General features: G+C 37.5%; 1 protein-coding gene across 2 annotated transcripts in view; it reads right to left on the bottom strand.

The window, feature by feature from the left end:
• Positions 1-13,526, bottom strand: part of MTRF1 (mitochondrial translational release factor 1) — a 47,885-nt gene extending 34,359 nt beyond the window's left edge. Inside the window, exons 1-4 of one of the 2 annotated variants that reach the window (XM_008585956.1) lie at positions 13,107-13,526; positions 5,657-5,748; positions 4,096-4,177; positions 3,789-3,896 (exon numbers count right to left, since the gene is read on the bottom strand). In XM_008585956.1, coding sequence (XP_008584178.1) covers positions 3,789-3,896; positions 4,096-4,177; positions 5,657-5,748; positions 13,107-13,524 — 700 coding nt within the window. In that variant the 5' untranslated portion in view covers positions 13,525-13,526. The remainder of the gene's footprint in view (positions 1-3,788; positions 3,897-4,095; positions 4,178-5,656; positions 5,749-13,106) is intronic. The other variant, XM_008585957.1, reaches the window with a different exon arrangement.
• Positions 13,527-15,148: the final 1,622 nt, after the last annotated feature.

Genomic DNA, 15,148 nt, shown 5'->3' with positions numbered 1-15,148 from the left:
GCTATCTTATAATCATTTAGTTTGGACTATTTATGTAATGGGTAAGTATTGTCTCCCTACAGTCACAAAACTACAAGACTTTAAAAGTCACTTAACATATGGGCCGGCCCGGTGGCGCACTCGGTAGAGTGCGGTGCTTGGGAGCGTGGCGGCGCTCCCACCGAGGGGTCGGATCCCATGTAGAGACCGGTCCGCTCACTGGTTGAGCGCGGTGCGGGCGCGACACCAAGGGTTGCGATCCCATTACCGGTCATGAAAAAAGACAAAAAAAAAAAAAGTCACTTAACATATGGGCCAGCCCGGTGGCGCACTCGGTAGAGTGCGGGGCTTGGGAGCGTGGCGGCGCTCCCACCGAGGGGTCGGATCCCATGTAGAGACCGGTCCGCTCACTGGTTGAGCGCGGTGCGGGCGCGACACCAAGGGTTGCGATCCCATTACCGGTCATGAAAAAAGACAAAAAAAAAAAAAAGTCACTTAACATATGAATTATTTGGATGAAAGTGTTTCTTTACAACCTTAGCTTTCAGTGCAGTGTGAATCTCTGTGGGTATCTGTGAGTTTCTCCCTATTTCAATTAAACATTAAAAAATATACATAAATGTAATTTAATATACATATTTTATAAGGTAGGCGCTTTTTTCCTTTTCTACATATTAGTCTTTCCCTATCCACATCTTTTCTTCTAACTAGCTATAAAAAAAAATCAATTTTTAAAAAATTGTTTTATAATTTCAGTAAATAAAGGCTTATTCTTTGTCTTTAATTCTAAAGGTATTTTGAGTGAAATATTTTAAATGATTCTTTTTTTAAAAAAGAACTTTTTACGTTTCAAAATATTTTTATTTTATTTTGCCAGTGAGCCAGTGTGAATAAAAGAAAGGTTTCCTATTGCTTAGGCTGCTGTACATACCTGGAACAGAATCTTTCTTCACATTATTAAGTTCATCTCCCTTTTATTTTTGAAAATTCCATTCAAAATATACATTGCAGAGGTCACTCTGTGCCCTTTCTCACTATTCTCTCCTTTATAATGCTGCTGTTTCTGATTATATTCTCCCTGAAACTCTCCTCTTTTGTTTCCATAATATTATACTGTCCTCATCCTTTTCCTGCTTTTCTGATGCCTATTTTTCTTTTGCTGACTAGTCTATTTTCTAAATGTGGCCATTCTCCAAGGCTTGGTGTCCTGAATGTTCCCTCTTAACAGACTGTCCCTCACTTATTCTCTCAGTATCACAGATTATCTCTGTGCTAATAGCTATCAAATATCTCTCTTGAATTCTGTTCTCTCACAAAAGCCCTGATTACACAACTTCAGCATTTACTAAATATTTCTAAATGGATGCTCACTATAACCTCAAACTTAATAATTCAAAAATCACTCATCATTATTCTTCCCAAATGGGCTCTGTATTCCAACTTCTATTCTATTCAAAGGCGTGAATCACAATCTTCCCAGTTAGAAAGATTAGAATCCCTGTGGCTCATTTCCTTTGTGCCAGAATAGGCTAATGGGATGTACTGCAGCTCTGGAACAGACAGACTTAAATTAAATCCCAGGATTGCCATTATTTATTGTGTGATCTTGGATTACTTACTCTCTGAGCCTCAATCCTCATCTGTAAAATGAAATTAATAATTTCTATCACACAAAGCTAGGAGGATCACAGGGTTGTGAGGTTGTGCACATAGGACATACCTGGCAAGGAACAGCCCCTCTTATATCTAGTCAGTTACCAATCTGCCCATTTATCCTTTGAAGGTCTCTTACATGTATTCCTACTCCGAATTCTAAGTCTTAGTCATGCCTAAAATTATTCTAACAACCTCTTTGCAGCCTGCCTTAAGTCTAGCCTTTTCAACCCATTTTTCATACTGTTGTCGTAATATTTTATCATATACATAATATTTTATCAAATCATATTAATAAAATCTTCAACAGCTCCCTATTCTCTATCAATCAAGGCTTGTTCAGCTTTCAAGGCTGTTCAAACTTAACCCCCAAGCCTATTTCAGCTATTACTTATCATCACAAATATGCTGTAGATAAATTGGCATCTTCATTGTCTCATCCACACACCAAGATCTTTCCTACCACCATGCTATTGCTCAGGCTGTTCCTTCCCTCTGCTCTCACTGATACTGCCCTTTCTAAGCACTGGTTGTATTTAAAACCTGCACCAAGTACAACTTACTTCTGCTGCATACTGGTTTTCACTTCCCTCTGTTGTTTAACTTATATGAATCCTCTTTCCCCACTTTGATAGTTTGTGGTTTATTACTGACGACCTCTTTGTCTGCTATAGTGTACACTGTGTAATCAAGCAGACAAAAACATTCAGATGAATTAAAAGAATGGAAAAAATGGGAGAATTACTATCAGATGTTCTGAATTAACATACTTGGTATATATTTTAGGGCCGGCCCGTGGCTCACTCGGGAGAGTGTGGTGCTGATTATACCAAGGCCATGGGTTCGGATCCTATATAGGGATGGCCGGTTTGCTCACTGGCTGAGCACAGTGCTGACAACACCAAGTCAAGGGTTAAGATCCCCTTACCGGTTATCTTTTAAAAAACAAAAAACAAACAAAAAAACCACCTGGTATATGGGGTCGGCCCGGTGGCTCACTCGGGAGAGTGTGGTGCTGATAACACCAAGGCCCCGGGTTCGGATCCCATATAGGGATGGCCGGTTCGCTCACTGGGTGAGCGTGGTGCTGACAACACCAAGTCAAGGGTTAAGATCCCCTTACCGGTCATCTTTTAAAAAAAAAAAAAAAAAACCACCTGGTATAAAGTTTAAGAACTTGTACTGCTTGTTACTATTCATGTTGTATAAGTTTTTTATCAGCTCAATTAGACTGGAAGTTTCTTGAAAATACAGACAAATGGTTAACCTTTTCTGAACTCCCATAAAAATCCAATACATCATTAGCCACTTAGTCTGATAATATTTTCTGATTGTATCACATAAATGACAGAAGTTCTTGTCAAAAACCTTAATATATCTTTGCTTTGGATAACAGAGATGATTTTCAAGACAAGGTAAAAGGGCCAGCCCGGTGGCGCACTGCTACAGTGCACCGCTTGGGAGTGCGGTGACGCTCCCGCCGAGGGTTCGGATCCCACATACAGACCGGCCGCTCACTGGCTCAACAAGGTGCGAGCGCAACACCGAGGGTTGCTATCCCGTTGCCGGTCCCGGTCCGGTACGGGCGCGACACTGAGGGTTGTGATCCGTTGCCCATCACGAAAAAAAAAAAAGACAAAAAGAAAAAAAAAAAAAGAAATTCCTGATTGGGCCAGCCCGGTGGCGCACTGCTACAGGGCGCCGCTTGGGAGTGCGGTGACGCTCCCGCCGAGGGTTCGGATCCCACATGCAGACCAGTTCCCGCTCACTGGCTGAGCGAGGTGCGGGCGCAACACCGAGGGTTGCGATCCCGTTGCCGGTCTCGGTCCGGTACGGGCGCAACACTGAGGGTTGCGATCCGTTGCCGGACACAAAAAAAAAGACAAAAAAAAAAAAGACAAGGTAAATATCTGCTCTCCACAGGGGGATTTTCTCTAGTTCATATTCCTTCCTAGGGGGATGTTTCTCTTTGCCACTCTCTTCTCCCAGCTAAAAACTCTACTATAGTAAGCCACTGTGATTTATGGGTCTATGTCACAGTGTTTAGTAGATACAGATCTCATATTTTAAAAAATGGGACAACATGATTCTAATCAAAATCAGAGGTAAAGTAATTTTCAGCATCTTCTATGGACAAAATCCTCAAATATGCCTACCATAATCAGCTGGTGTATAATTTAGAAGTTCAAATTTCCAGCGTTTATAGTGTGAATAATTCTGGTACATATCAAAAATTTCCTGGGTAAATTGTTGGCAGATATCACCTAAAAGAAAATACAAAAATATTCAGTCAGTACAAATTTCAAAGAGAGCCATTCTTAGGTAAGGGCCCCTTAGGAAATGAGGAGTAACTATTTCCAAAGTTACAAACATTTAATGGATTTTTACAGTTACATTGACGTTAAATCAAGGTAAAAATTCATGTATTTTTTAGTTCATTTACAACAAAATAATTTTACTGACCTCCAGTAGTTCTTCCAGATGTCACCTCTAAAATAACATCATTTTTGTCGTATTTCTCCTTTGGCACTAGACTCTGGAAAAGCTGGAAAAGAAAAAAAAATAAACTTTGATGTATATATTTTCCCTGGTATACTATAATTACTTGAACTTAGATAAAAGCCCCCAAAACACTAAAAATTCAGTAATTAACAAAATCATATAGCATCCCAGTGGGATTAGTTCTAAATGCTGCAAGAGGAGATCTAATTAGACCTAAAACAGGTGATCAATTCATGTTAACAATGAAGTTACTTGTCAGGATATTTTCTGCAATGCTATCAGATTATTTTAATTTTCTAAAATGCAGAAGTTTAGATCAAAGTCCAGAGAGTTCTGTTCAATTTTCTTCAGATTTTGCCCCTTATAATTAGTTCTGAACAGTAGCTTCTTTCATCTAATGAATGAAGCAAGGCTTTGAAAGTCTTCATTTGGAAAAAATGAAGACTTTACATATGACTATTTTTTTTTCCTGCCATAAATGACACTAGACACCAGCCCATGCCTTGCTTTCTCAGCAGTCATTCTGTTTAAAGACTATGTTGAGGAAATCCCAAGATAAGGCTCAAATAGAGTTTCCCAGCTGTGACAAGAAAAAAAGGAATTTCCTAATAAAGAAAGAAACCAACTTTCCTCTTAAGAAGAAAAGGGAAGCCATTTCATTATTAATAAAAGGTCTTTCAAATCAAACCAAAAGTACCTATGTGTCACAACTCTCCCTACTGCCAATTTGTGAAATACTCTACCTCTGCTAGAAATGATATAGTCTGTGGAAGAGAATTTTAGACAGTTGGGCATCTTACTTCTGCTTTTGATTAACTGCTTAAGTCGGTGATAAAAATAAGTGATACCTCCACTTCATCTCCTTAACCCCTCAAAAAGCCCCTCTCCTGAATTCCCAGAGTAATGAACACTGAGGTAGAAGGATGGTAAATATGAGAGAAGGAAACATGGTTTGTAGACAAACCATCTATTGAGATAGAGGGAAAGGAGACCACTACTGAAGGTAATTTCCAGTTGCATGTCTAGGAGATATCAGCTAATGCTGATAATAGTATCATGAACCTTTAGCGACCCCAGTATGTCAGAACATTACTAGACCTAATTAAAGCCTGTGTTAACCAACCGTCTCTACACCCTTGGATTCATTCCATTCTATCCAGAGTACAAATTTCAATTCTCAATTAACACAATCTCCAGGAACCCACCCACCATTCACCCCTTCTAACTCTTAAAAACCCCAGACTGCTCCCTATGGTGAATTAAATTTCTTTACCAGCATGGGTTCTCTCGTTAATAGACTCAGCTTTGATTTTGCTCAGGGGGTCTTTGTTTTATTCCTTGACATCACAATTTCTTCAGTCTCATTCTGCAGCAAATTATAGCACCAATTTAATCACTTATCCTAAGAGAACAGTTAATAAACCAGCATTTGGAAAGTACTTTGATCACCAAAGCAGAGTCTAGCAAGAACAGCTTTTCTTTATATAACACTCTTGAAATTAGTCTAAGTCCTAATACATACCTCACTATACAACATGTTGATTTTTTGATCAATGGTTTGCCTTTCTTCTAATGCAAGTTCCTGTAACTGCTTTTCGTCTTGTTTATTTAGGCCTAAAAACCAGCAACAGAAATAATGGTAAAGTTTTTAAATACTTACAGAGAAACTTATATTTAGCCACCTCATCTTTGCCTACTGAGTTTTATTTCAGTTGGGAAGGCAAGGGATCATGCAAAAGAACAATTAGAATAGTTGGAGAATGTCAATTAACAAATATTTACTAAGCATGTTCAAAAAACTCAATGTGAAAAGCTGTATGATCTTACCACACAAAGCTTGTGATTTGAATGTCTACAGTTATTAACAGAAATCAGTGATTAATCAAACAGGTTTAAAAGGGACTGGCTAATTAAATATGACCCAAATAAGGTAAGTTTTGGAGTAAACTGAGGTAAGCACTTCCTGTCTAAAGCCAGTAACCGTATTTAGCTCACTGTGATGTGGGTCTGGCACAGCTGAAAGCTCCATTTTGTTCAAGAGAAGTCAGAAATAAGAACTCTTGAAGTCTCTTGATATGTTCATATCTAGTACATATTTTTTAAAAACACCAGGTGGGTCAAATAAAACACATTTTTGTAACTTGTGCTTTCCTTTTCATATCATTTCAAAAGCAGAAAGTTAAATCATGGAACTCTAGCAAAACAAGTTAACTATGATACAGTGGCCAAGCATGGTGGATCCCATGACCTATGACTCCACTGCTTTAGATGCCTGCAGACTTTACTTGTTAGTGGTGACAGCTGCAATCTGAGGTAGAAATTTTTGGCTCTTAGTAAATGTAAAGAAGAAAATAGAACTGAAGAATCATAATTATAAAGAGGAGAAAGTGCTTTAAAATTCTTCTCTATTCATGGAAGTAATTAGGGTCTGGTGGGATTCTGCACCTCATTCATGCTTTCAACATTTAACACTTACTATGTGCTAAACACTCTAAGTTGCTGGGGACACAAGGATGAATAAAACATGGTTCTAGGCTCAAGAGGCTCAGTCTGGTGGGAAAGATGGACACACACATGCGGTTACAATATATTGTAAGGGCAGTGCCTATGTGCCATGGGGGCATAAATAAGAGGGCCTAACCCAGACTTCAGCACTTAAGAGGCTTCCCGACTAAAGTTTCATCTGAACTAATTCTACTTATGGATCATCTGATGCAGAAATGTAGTATCACTGGTGGTACCACATTGTGCACATATGCCAAAAACGGAAACCAGGCTGACAATACTCAATAGTTATCTGCTTGTTTCAAAGGTATCAGAAAAACCTTCTGATATGCAATCATATAAAATTATTTTTGTGGCCTCTTATTATTTGTTGTAAAACTGTAAAATCCAATCTAATTAAATTTTATTATATCAACAAAGATTTTAGAATCTATTATAGCCTATGTTTGGTGATGCAAGGGATATAAAAATGAGTAAGACACAGGACCTGTCCTTGAGGAGCAATGGGGTTAGGGGCTGAGGTTAAGGCAATTACACAAAGGATCATAATACAAAACACAGAAAGGTAACTATACTTGTTTTTCAAAGGGGACTGAAGCTAAAGTATGACATCCAAGCCAAACTTTGTAAGTGCCCTTACTTTTAACAAGGTGAAACTGCTAGGTTGACAATATGAGCAAAGACATAGACATGGGATGGCATGAATATATTCAAGGAATGGCAAGATGTCTATTTTGGTAGGAAGGCAGAATATGCAAAGGGAATTAATATACTACACAGAGAGGCTGGGGTCACTATGCAGAGGTTTCTAAGTGTGAAACCAAGAAACATCTATTTATAGGTAATGGGAACTACCAAAAATTTTGAGCAGGTGAGTAACATGATTAAGATTGTACTTGCACTGGAAAAGCCTAGAGGTGGGACTACAAGTTAGGAATTAATAATAACCATCTAGGTCAGAGATGTAATGAAGATATAAAGTAGGAGAAAGTAGAGAAGGTGACTCATACAAGATACATTACAGAGGGAGACTCTAGTGGACTTCAAATCATCGTGCAGTGGATAAGAGCAGAGGCTTTGGAGTCTTATTGCTTGGGTTAAAATCCTTGCTCCTTCCCTCACTGGCTGGGTGATCTTTGGATATTTAACTTCTCTGCTTCCTCATCTATAAAATGGGATAATAATAATAATTCCTACCTCATAAGGTTACTCTGAGCATCCAAATGACATAATATTTGTGAATCACTTAGCTGAGTGCCTGGCACATAGACAAAGTAAATGTAGCTATTATCACTATTATTATAGAAGAGCAGAACCATATAGCTAGTAGAGCCTTTAGAAACAATCTAATCCAATCTAATAATACTACACGTGATACATCCAAGGCTGAAAGAAGTCATGTCAACTTAATTAGAAAGCATTTAGTAAGCTCCTATTATGGGCAAGCAACTTTCTCTAATTAGTTACAAATTTCAGTAGCAATATGCAAAAAGTAAAAAATATCCTCATTAAATCCATGTCAGAGACGCATGGTGCCACTAACAGAAGGCAAGAAAATGTAAGGCTTTGAACATTTAGGACTTTATAGGTGTATCAGTGACTGGCTTTGACATCACTTAATACCTCTAAGGCTTCATGAAACAGGATGGAGCAACAGAAGAGAGTTTAGAAACTAAAAGTCAATAGCAAAATATGGATAAATGTTGAATCATGAGTTAGTTCATTGTAATTTCCTCTCAATTTCTGTACAATTTGGAAAATTTTTGTAAGAGAAAAAACTGTTGATGCAATAGCAATATTAAAAAATACAAAAATTAAAAATTAAGATAAAAAACAAATACCTCATAAAAATAAACACTCTGAAGTCAAACTGTCCCTGTTTGCAGATGACATGATCCTATATATCGAACAGCCCAAATCATCTATTAAAAAACTCTTAGAGGTGATAAAAGAGTTCAGCACAGTAGCAGGATACAAAATCAACACACAAAAATCAGCAGCATTTCTTTTCACCAATAGTGAACAAGCAGAAAGAGAAATCAAGAAAGCCTGCCCATTCACAATAGCCGCCAAAAAAATAAAATACCTAGGAATTGAACTAACTAAGGACGTGAAAAATCTCTATAACGAGAACTACAAACCACTCCTGAGAGAAATTAGAGAGGATACAAAAAGATGGAAAGACATCCCATGCTCCTGGATTGGAAGAATCAATATAGTGAAAATGACTATACTACCCAAAGTAATATACAAATTCAATGCAATCCCCATCAAAATTCCAATGACATTTCTCTCAGAAATGGAAAGAACTATACAGTCATTTATCTGGAATAACAAAAGACCAAGAATAGCCAAAGCAACGCTGAGCAAAAAAAAATAAAGCTGGAGGTATTACTCTACCTGACTTTAAACTATACTACAAAGCCACAATAACCAAAACAGCATGGTACTGGTACAAAAACAGAGACACTGATCAATGGAATAGAACAGAACACCCAGAAATCAACCCACGCACTTACTGCCATTTGATCTTCGACAAAGGCACCAAGCCTATTCACTGGGGTCAGGACTCCCTCTTCAGCAAAGGGTGCTGGGATAACTGGATATCCATATGCAGGAGATTGAAACTAGACCCATACCTCTCACCATATACTAAAATCAACTCAAAATGGATCAAGGATTTAAATATACACCCCGAAACAATAAAACTTATTAAAGAAAACATAGGAGAAACCCTTCAGCAAATAGGGCTGGGCACAGACTTCATGAATATGTCCCCAAAAGCACGGGCAACCAAAGGAAAAATAAACAAATGGGACTATAACAAACTAAAAAGCTTCTGCACAGCAAAAGAAACAATTAACAGAGCTAAAAGACAACCAACAGAGTGGGAGAAAATATTTGCAAAATACACATCCGACAAAGGACTAATATCCAGAATATATAAAGAACTCAAACAACTTTACAAGAAAAAAACAAGCAACCCAATCAAAAAATGGGCAAAAGAACTAAGTAAGCATTTCTCTAAAGAAGATATGCAAATGGCCAACAGTCATATGAAAAAATGCTCAACATCACTCAGCATCCAGGAAATGCAAATCAAAACCACACTGAGATACCATCTCACCCCAGTTAGGATGGCAAAAATCCAAAAGACACCGAAAGATAAATGCTGGCGTGGCTGCGGAGAAAAAGGAACTCTCTTACATTGTTGGTGGGAATGCACAATGGTGCAACCCCTATGGAAAATGGTTTGGAGGTTCCTCAAACAGTTGCAGATAGATCTACCATATGACCCAGCTATCCCAAAATAAAACCGGAGGGGGGTGGGGTGGGGAAGAAGATATAACAACTATACTTCCATGAAGTTGTTACAACAAGCAAACGGAAAGGACATTCTTGGGGGGGAGGGGAGAGAGGGAGGAGGGAGGGAGGTGTCGGTGATGGGCCATAATAATCATATACAGTGTATATTGACAAAATAAAAAAAATAAATAAAAATAAAAAATAAAAATAAACACTCTGTTGAGCTGGCCAGTTGGCTCAGCTGGTTGCAGAATGGTGCTGCCAACACCAAGGTCCAGGGTTCAATCCCTGTACCAGCTAGCTGCCAACAAATAAATAAATAAATAAATAAATAAGCACACTATATATAAAATTAACCAAAATAGATCAAAGACCTAAATGTACAGGCTAAAAAAAAAAAACTCTTAGAAGAAAACATCGATGTAAATCTTTGTGACTTTGGATTAGGCAACAGTGTCTTTGATGTGACACCCAAAATTCAAGCAATAAGAGGAAAAAAAAAAGGATAAACTGGACATCATCAAAATTAAAAACTGGGCTGGTAGGTTATTAGTTCAGCTGCTTATTAGAGTGCAGTGCTGGTAACTCCAAGGTCAAAATTAAAAACTGTCATGCTCTAAAGGACATCTTCAAGAAACAGAAGAGATAAACCATGGAATGGGAGAAAAATTTTCAAATCATATATCTGATTAGGGACTTGCATGTAAAACATAAAGAACACTTACAACTCAATAAGAAGACAAATAATTTAAAAATGGGCAAAGGATCTGAATAGTCATTTCTCCCAAGATGATATACAAATGGCCAATAAGCACATGAAAAGATGTTCAACATCATTAATCGTCAGGGAAATGCAAATCAAAACAACAACAAGGGCCTGGCTGGTTAGCTCAGTTGGTTAGACTGCAGTGTTGTAACACCAAGGTCAACGGTTCAGATTGCCATACTGGCCAGCTGCCAAAAAAAACAAACAAACAAAATACTTGTACACAAATGTTCATAGGGCATTATTCAAAATAGCCAAAAAGTGAAAACAACTCAATGTCCACCAACTGATAGATAAATAAAATGTGGTATATCCATACAAAGAAATATAATTCAGTAATAAAAAGAAATAAAGTGGCAATACATGGCACAACATGGATGAATCTTAAAAATACTATGCTAAGTGAATGAAGCTAGTCACAAAGGACAACATATTGTTTGATTCCATTTATATAAAATGCCTGAAATAGGTAAATCTATAGACAGAAAGTAGATTAGTGGTTGCCTAGATCTAGCAGGGAAGGGGGGGCTCAGGGTAAGACTTAGGGTTTTCTTTTTAGGGTGATGAAAATGTTCTAAAATTGACTGTGGTAATGGTTAGTTAGTTATACAGTTTGTAAATCTACTAAAAGCCATTTAGACAGGTGAATTGTGTGGCATGTGAATTATATGTCAAGAGGTGTGGAAAAAAAAAAAAAAAAACGTATCTCCACTGGTTAGAAAATCCCTTTTCTGTGGTCTACTTGTGTAATATCTACACCTGTGTGAATCTCCAAACCTCCTTAGCAGGACAATCTTGACAGGCTAAGCTGCTGTCACCCTGCATCATAAACTACATGCTGACACTGTTACACATTTTCACCCTTCCTTAGCTTTGCTCATACTCTTCCCTCTATCTGGAATGTCCATCCTTCTTTTCTCACCAGAGAAATAATTCTTCAAAACCTAACTTAAAATTTCATCCCACCCATTTCTTTTTTTGACCAGTAAGGGGATCCCAACCCTTGGCACAGTGTGGCCTGCACCACGCTCAGCCACTGAGTGCACCGGCCATCCCTATATAGGATCCGAACCCGCGGCCTCGGTGCGACCAGTGCCACACTCTCCCGAGTGAGCCACGGGGCCGGCCCCATCCCACCCATTTCTGACAGAATTAATCACTCCTTTCTTTGGGCCACTACAGTGTTTGATTTATATTGTGAGTCTGACATTTATCATACTGCCTTTTGCTTATACGTAGTATGTCTCCCAAATTAGATGGTAAGCTCCTTAGGGCTTGCTTATCTTTTTAGCCCTACTTCCTACAGCAATGCCTGGCGTATAGTAAGCTCTCAATAAATGCTGAATTAATGACTGAATTAACCTTACCAGATCCCTGAAAAAAAATTAATTAAATTTCTAGACGAAATCTAGAAGCAGTATTTAGATACATCCACCTTCAAATCCCAGTGCGGTACCCAATTCAAATTTTAGAAGATCTGAAAAAATAGGTAAAATTACTTTGAAAAACTGGTTGGTAGTGTTCAAACATCTGGAGAATGGGGACCTTGTCTGAGTGGAGATGCTCTGTTCAGTGCTTAAAGTAATAGTGAAGACACTTAGACTTATTATTTGCTAATGGTTAGGTAAAATTACTTTGAAAAACTGGTTGGTAGTGTTCAAACATCTGGAGAATGGGGACCTTATCTGAGTGGAGATGCTCTGTTCAGTGCTTAAAGTAATAGTGAAGACACTTAGACTTATTATTTGCTAATGGTTAACTATGAGTAGTTCCATAGTTCTAAGAAATTTGTCAGCTGTTTGTCCTAGAAAATATTTCCAGCTATAAAACATACAAATTTGAAATAATCTACAATTGGAATAAACTTTAAAGAATAACTTCAAGATTTACAATATGAAATATCAAGCTTCCTTCGTGGCTCCACTAATGTGTGGTCTCATCCAGGAAGCTTTACCTAATCTACCCAGTCTGGTTTGAGTGCCCCTCCCTTTTGCTCCTGTGAAACCCTATGTCTTCCTCTAATAGAGCAGGTATCATATTATAAATAATACTTAAATAAATACAGTCACTCTTACTAGACCATATAAAGCCTTTAATGGGGTAGGAACTATAGTTCTGTGTTCCTGGTATGCAGGACAGTGCTCAGTAGAGGTCTGTTCGATAAATTAAAGCATCTGAAAAGGTCAATATCGAGTCTCCCAGACCCAAGAACTTCCTAGCAAGCACCACAAGGAGCCCAGTCACTTACTAGTTGATCTTTAGTAGCTAAAATACATCAAATACCCTGAGTCCTATCCTTTCCAAGTGTTGAGCTTATTACTTAAAAGACCAAGTTCAATGAAGCTTTAACTTAGAAAATCAATCCTGTACTTATACACACATATATTTTACCTACTTTTACACATTGATTCCAATTCTTCAATTGCTTGTTCAGCCTCCTGAATTTCTTGGTAAATGGCCACAAGGGGTGCCAACTCAGCATGCCTTTGGTTCAAGGACCTTCGGTCCCCTTCATTCACAGAGATATGCTGTAAGCACTGCTCAAGTGTTTGGTACTCCTTATTCAAGTTCTCCATATATTTCTGTAGTGCTTTATGCTGCCAGAGCATTCTGGTGTCTTGATGACAATATCTCCTGGACCAATTCTTATTTAAAAGATGATGGACAATGTGATTCCTATTTTGTCTAAAATCCCACAGCCTGGTATCAAGATGTATTTGTCTAAATTGATGAGAATGGAGATTGATGTGACACTGGAGGTAACCATTAAGAGATGGATGTCTAAAAAGCCAAATGCACAGGTGACGATTCATCTCAGCATCTGAAATATAATAAACACAGTCTTTAAAAAATCAACTCTAAAGTTATATGGCATAATAAAGCTGAAAGGAGCTTCCAGAAATCTCATTTAGTTCACTGCTTCAGCCAGCTCCAACGCAGTCCCAAAATTCGATAATAGACAAAAAGAAAATAATTCTTTAAACTTCTGAAAAATAACATTAAAAGCAACAAAAACAGCGCTGTTTTCTACACACCTAAAATATATAATTAAAGCAAATGGGTACAAGTATAACTAAGGACTATGTCAATAGAACAGGTTAAATCAGCTATTTTCTGCAAAGTATCCAGAATCTAGAATTGAATGTGTAAATAAGCATTTGAAATCTATGAAATAACCATGCAAACTTTACGTGGTTCACACAGTCATAGATTTCAAAAGTTTGAGAAAAATATGGAATATTATATTGCCTAATTCTGTAATTTTAGGTATCTAGATGTCTGAGGATGTAACTCAATCATGATTATTCACTCAGTTGGATAGAGACACAGCTGGTATTAGAATGCAAGTTGCCTGTTCCAAGCTCAGTGCTTTTCATTCTCAATTTTGCAGTCACTTTTCAAAGGTCCTTCCCTTTTAGCTGAGATCCTAAAGGAGGAAACTTCACATATTAATATACCAAGAAAATGGGTCTGGTGAAAAAGGGACAATGGCGATAATTATTTTAAGTAAAAAAAGCAGGATGCAAAACTATATAATCTCAATTATGTTTTCAAAAAAATCTACAATATACAGTATACAAGTAAAAAAAAAAGTAGAGTAATTTTTTTAAAAGAAAACTAAAAAAAGAAACATATCAAAATGTTAATAAGATGGTCTCTAATTGTGGGATTATGGATACCTTTTGTTTGCTTTCTATTTTTCCTACTTTTCAATGTTTTCCAAATCTTCTACACATATACTTTTATAATAATTTTTAAAAGGGTTACTTTAAAAAAATTACAGGTTAAGTGAAATTGGCTGTGTACAATCATTATCTGTCTCCCTCCTCCAACAGAAATAACCAAGAACAAAAGCATACAATGATTTTATTGAGTAAGAAAAGGAAAATATGAAGTGTTCTAAGAACACTGTGCCCCTAAAATCCTGAGGTTGAAAGTTGAAATAAGAGTCAAAATTTATCAGAATCAACCTTTACTGTCTCCAGTGTTCCTACTATGCTAGGAGATGCACTCATATATATTAGGTAACTTGATCTGTATAAGTCTGCTAATTTAGCATTATTGCCTAGGAAACAAAATATTCAGAATGGTATCTAAAATAGTCAAAGTTTGCAAGGTTATACTGACAGATTTTAACATACTGAATCGCATTTTAAAAAGGAATGTTGGGGCCGGCCTGTGGCTCACTCGGGAGAGTGTGGTGCTGATAACACCAAGGCCACGGGTTCTGATCCCATATAGGGCTGACAACACCAAGTCAAGGGTTAAGATCCCCTTACCGGTCATCTTTAAAAAATAAAAAATAAAATAAAAAATAAAATAATAAAAAGGAATGTTGAAGAATGCACCAATGCCCACTAGCCACAAGTGTTAACACTCCCCCAGCAGAAGTTTCTGTCTTTACATCTAGTCTCACCACACACCAGGCGAGGTGTG

The sequence above is a fragment of the Galeopterus variegatus genome, unplaced genomic scaffold (assembly GCF_000696425.1).
Source record: "Galeopterus variegatus unplaced genomic scaffold, G_variegatus-3.0.2 Scaffold3776, whole genome shotgun sequence".
In the NCBI taxonomy this organism is placed as follows: domain Eukaryota; kingdom Metazoa; phylum Chordata; class Mammalia; order Dermoptera; family Cynocephalidae; genus Galeopterus; species Galeopterus variegatus.
The sequence above is the reverse complement of the archived record's forward strand: the minus strand, read 5'-3'. Positions and strand labels throughout refer to the sequence as shown.